This window comes from Otolemur garnettii, unplaced genomic scaffold, assembly GCF_000181295.1.
Source record: "Otolemur garnettii isolate 467f Iridium unplaced genomic scaffold, OtoGar3 scaffold00104, whole genome shotgun sequence".
In the NCBI taxonomy this organism is placed as follows: domain Eukaryota; kingdom Metazoa; phylum Chordata; class Mammalia; order Primates; family Galagidae; genus Otolemur; species Otolemur garnettii.
In genome coordinates this window covers 126,451-131,727 of record NW_003852499.1, presented here as the reverse complement: position 1 = coordinate 131,727, position 5,277 = coordinate 126,451, and the positions used below count along the sequence as shown (strand labels likewise).

Here is a 5,277-nt window from a genome sequence, read left to right as displayed (position 1 = left end):
AACCCGCCAGCTCTGGTGTGTGTGGCTGGTGCCTTTGCCACTTGAGTTACAGGCACTGAGCCATAAAATGATTTTTCAAAGTTACAGACATGGGAAATAGAATGAGGTGGGTCCAGAACTCTGTTATACGACCCCTATGTCCAAACTCTTTTATGTTTTTTTTTTTTATTATATCATTAGTATTAAGATAAGTAGTTTAATAATTTAGTTATTTATCTGTTATAGGAGACTGCTTACATAGTCCTTTCAAGCAGTATGATTATATGAGTTTTGAGAAATACCAAAATACAGCACAAGTTGGTGGGAAAATTTTTTTAATTACCAAAAAGCTTGATCTCTTAAAATTTAACTGGGAAATGCTAATTAATTTGATGAGAAATGGTGGTAGTTGGTATTTTTAATCCTAGGGTGGAACTCATCAAGTCTTGGGCAAATAAAAGGACTTTAGGCTATAGAATTCTGGCTAGATTTCTTTTGTGTAAGTTTTTCACTAACGTTAAGCTCATAATGTCCTGAGCTGTGGCTCCAGAGGAGCTGTGGCTCTAGGCATCCTGTGGTTTACTCTCAGGGAAACCAAACCACCCATGACATTCTAAGAGCCAGGGAAAGGCTAAGCCATACAAGACTGTCAGAGGGACTGACTTGGGATCAATTTATCAACAGAAGAAGTCTTACTTCCATTGAAGATGTGAGTCTCGTTGAGTCTCCCAACCACCAGCTCTTTCCCATTACTTTTGTTGATTTGTACCAGGCCTGCTCCAGAAGTGTGGTTGCCCGCTTCCCGGCATACCCTGAATATATATATGTATGTGTCAGAGCCCTGGCCCACAGTGCTTTCAAAGCTGTAAAGAGAAGTGGGAAGAAAGAAGAAAGAAGAGAGTCATTTTCTAGCTATCAGCCTCAGAAAGAACAGTACCCCTCAACCTTTCTCTAAGATAAAAAAAGTATGCTCAATTTACCGATTATATGATATCGTAGTTAAATGTAATAGTATATAGTATTTATTGATTTATGAGATATTTGTCATCTAGAAGACATCCCTATGGTTGACAATGAATGACTTCAAATGTACCAACCAAGACAACTAGATATTCTAGATTTTTTTCCTTTTTGTGAGACAAGAGTCTCAAGCTGTTGCCCTGGGTAGAGTGCCGTACTGTCACAGCTCACAGGAACAGCAGATTCTTGGGCTTAAACGAGTCTCTTGCCTCAGCCTCCCAAGTAGCTGGGACTACAGGCACCTACCACAAAGCCTGGCTATTTTTGTTATTGTTGCAGTTGTCATTGTTGTTTTAGCAGGCATGGGCCAGGTTCAAACCCATCAGCCCTGGAGTATGTGGCTAGTGCCCTACTTGCTGAGCTATGGGAGCTGCCTATATTATTTTTAAAATGCTTATTCTAGGGATGCTGAAGTATTAAGCTACTATGTCCATGAATAATGGACTATGTTCATGGGATACTTCCTAGTTTCATTTCTTTTTTTTTTTTGACACAGAATCTTACTATGTCACCTTTGGTAGAGTGCCATGGCATCACAGCTCACAGCAACCTCCAACTCTTGGGTTTAAGCAATTCTTTTGCCTCAGCTTCCCAGGTAGCTGGGACTATAGGCACCCACCACAATGCCCAGATTATTTTGTTTTGTTGTCATTGTTGGTTGGTAGGCCTAAGTTGGGTTTGAACCCACCTGCCCTGGTGTATGTGGCTGGTACCCTAGCTGCTGAGCTATAGGCACAGAGCCTAAAGTTTGTTTGTTTGTTTGTTTTTTTTTTAAGACAGTCTCACTCTGTCGCCCTGGTCAGAGTGCTGTGGCATCATAGCTCACAGCAACTTCAAACTCTTGGGCTTAACAGATCCTCTTGCCATTGCCTCCTGAGTAGCTGAATACCTGCCACAATGCTCACAATTTTTCTATTTTCTTTAGTAGAGACAGGGTCTCACTCTTGCCCAGGCTGGTCTCGAACTCCTGAGCTTAGGCAATCAACCTGCCTTGGCTTCCCAGGTGTGAGCCATCCTGCCCGGTCTCCCTTGTTTCTTAAGGATCACATTCAGATTTATATATCTGAAGATTCCTTATACACATGATTACATGTATAAGGTTAAACTAATACTGATAAGTTTATTTAATACTTCTATTATCCTATTATATGCAGGTATCAACTAATGCTTGAATTTCTACAAGCTGGTTTCTTAGATCCAGTCTTGGAAACAGCTATTCTGTGAAATATAAGAAAATTGCACACTGCAAAGAAAAACTGGACTGACAATTTGCTCTATTATCACAAAAGAGAGCAAGGTATTATTTAATAACATCAATATTGCTAAAGTCCAGATTAGAACTGTCTTCCAGAGTGGCTTATTCAGTATTCCCTCCAGAGTAATACTGAAATAAAATCAGTAAGGAGAAAAGACTTTTTTATTTTGAGACAGTCTCTCTTTGTCACCTTGGGTAGGGTGCTCACAGCAACCTCAAACCCTTAGGCTCAAGATTCTCTTGCTGAGACCAGAGGCGCCCATTACACCCAGTTAATTTTTCTGTTTTAGTAGAGATGGGGTCTGGCTCTTGCTCCGTCTGGTCCTGAACTCTTAACCTCAAGCAGTAACAGACTCTTTAACACACCACTTTTCCAAGCCCTGTTAAGGTTCTTTTCATTTACCTTTTGTTAAACAGTGGTTGCAGCCTCTTCACTAGAGCCAACTCTTTCTCTGACTCTTTACCCTTTTCTCCTACCAGGTCGCAAGTTTTTTCTTCTGTCTGCCAGGAGTCTTTCACTGCCACAGCCAGAAGTAGTAGCATTAGAAGTCCAATCCTCCAGCAGCTGTGGAAGGGGAACATCCTTTTGGGTTTTGGGGAGGGCAGGCAGGATCAGGTGAGAGGGGAAAGAGATAAAGCATATGAATGTGTAGTAAATGAATGGCATTTTGATTGGGCAGAAAATACAAGATTCTTTGGCATATGCAAAAAATGGTACATTTTAGTATCGCTGTAACATAAGCACCTGTACATAAAATTATTTTATGTAATTTATAGGCAGGTCCTTCAGAACAAATTATAGGGATGAAAAGAAGGAAAGGGGGAAAAGAACCAAAAAAAATTAATGATAGCCTTGGTGGAGCCATCCTTGTCTCTTTTATTGTTTGGTGAAAAGTTAGGGTGCGATATGGCAATATTCCGAGTTTAATACTCGTTTACAAATATACTTTAACCAAGGGGCCTGTCCCAAGAAAACATTCAAATTACAATTTTAAAAGATACCCGATAAGGTCTAGTTAGAAGTTATTAAGTAAGAAACTTAAAATAGACAAAGAAACTTGCATACTTTGAAGTGTAACTTTTCATGTCAATATTTAGGAACATTTTTGTTCATATTCACAAGAATGCTAATAGAGAGAAACACCACTTAGCCATAACATCAGTTATTTAAGTTATAGAAGACTAAGCCAAAATGAGTGGTTGGAAGAAGTCTTCCAAAACCCACGTCAGCTTTTATAGGTCACAAACCTCACGGGTTTCTAGATAGTAAGTACAACTGTCTTTCCATACACTAAATAATGACAACCCTTGGGAATCACAAAGTCACTTTATAATTTAGTAAACCCAAATCACTTGCTGCTTGTACGGCTCTAAGAAAGGAAATGCACGGCTTTGCTTCTCGAACTTCCTTTCTCTATTCCATCTCTATACTCAGGATACGCTTATTTACCTTTTCAAAAAAATTCTTTCTGGTATCCAGTAATGTCCATTAATGATCCCTCGGGTCACTGCTACTTGTTTATTCCCTAACAGTATCACTAATTTTTCTGTTACAAAGGTTTAACTCCTTGAAACTTTTCTTACTTATAAAAAAACGCTACAAGTCTGGACTTTGTTTTGAAAACTCTTTAAACTCCTCTCGTTCTTCTTCTTGCTAATACACTGACTGCATTGCCATTTTTAGAACACAATACTTGAATAGACAAAATTTAACAGGCATTAATGAGTTCAAAGATGAGAAAATGCAAGCTCTAACCCTAACCCTGAATGTACTTTTCCTACTCCCCTAAAAAAATTTAACATTTGATCTTTTATTTCCCATGTTCTACTAGGGGAACAAATGCTTGGACAGTTGTCTACTTGATTTTGTGTACCCCCAATGTCAACTCACTATAGTGATATAAAGAAGTTACCACATAGTAATCATAGTTAGCTGAAAGTTCTAAGGTCCCTACAACATATTTAATTTTTTTTTTTTTTTGAGACAGGAGCCTCAAGCTGTCCCCCTGGGTAGAGCACAGCTCACAGCAACCTCCAACTCCTGGGCTCAAGCGAGTCTCCTGCTTCAGCCTCCTGAGTAGCTGGGACCACAGGGGCCCACCACAACACCCGGCTATTTTTTGGTTGCAGCTGTCATTGTTGTTTGGCGGGCCCAGGCTGGATTTGAACCCGCCTCCTCAGGTGTAGGTGGCTGGCACCTTAGCCACTTGAGCCATAGGCGCCGAGCCCCTATAACATATTTAAAAGCACCAAAACTACAAAAGCAGGAAATACTTAATAGAGTGCTTCTCTTCACCAGGTACTATTTGAAGCACTTACCATATATTAACTAATTAACCCACTCAACCCTACAGATAAGAAAACTGAGACACAACTCACTAGTATAGTGAGCCAGAAAGTCTGGCTCCAGAGCTCAGGGTCTACACTTAACCACTACACGTCTCTTCTTATTATTATACTTTTTGGGGATGAGAGTGGGCAGCCAAAGCTGTGCTTTTTTCTTTTGACAAAGAAGTAAAGAGGAAGTGACTCCTCAGTTCACTGAATAGGAGGTGAAATAAAGAACTCAGACTTCAAATTCCCACTTTCTCTAAGTTAACCCATTGGTCAACACACAAGTTGACCAGCTAATTCACTAAAAATAAGACACATCTTTTGTTAGATTGATTTAGCATGCCATTTTCCTTACATTCTCTCAGGATCTAACTTAAAATGTTAACATTCTGTGCTCTTAATATCTTTTTTCCAGCACTATTCTGGAGGGACGCTCACAAAGAATGCTGTACTCTTTGTTCTCAAAGTTAGTGGCTTATTTGTTAATAGCTAATAAATTCTTTTCCTAAATGACAACAAAAAAACTCTCACAAAACAGGAAGGGATTAAGAGTTAAACACCTTGCATTCAGTTAGCTGAGTCAAACTATCTTTCATTTGCTTATTTGAAAAGTTAGGACAAGAATACATTTATATTGGTTTTTTTTTTTTTTTTTTTTTTGAGAAAGAGCCTTAAGCTGTCACCCTGGG

At 39.3% G+C, this 5,277-nt stretch overlaps 1 protein-coding gene across 4 annotated transcripts in view; it reads right to left on the bottom strand.

Moving 5' to 3' along the window:
* M6PR (mannose-6-phosphate receptor, cation dependent) overlaps window positions 1-5,277 on the bottom strand; it is a 12,486-nt gene that overhangs the window by 5,099 nt on the left and 2,110 nt on the right. For 3 of the 4 annotated variants that reach the window (XM_023517062.1, XM_023517061.1, XM_023517060.1), the window contains 2 exons: window positions 2,658-2,837; window positions 676-842 (listed from right to left, as the gene is read on the bottom strand). In XM_023517062.1, coding sequence (XP_023372830.1) covers window positions 676-842; window positions 2,658-2,836 — 346 coding nt within the window. In that variant the 5' untranslated portion in view covers window position 2,837. Of the gene's footprint in view, window positions 1-675; window positions 843-2,657; window positions 2,838-3,819; window positions 3,837-5,277 lie in introns of those variants that run through there. The other variant, XM_012809346.2, reaches the window with a different exon arrangement.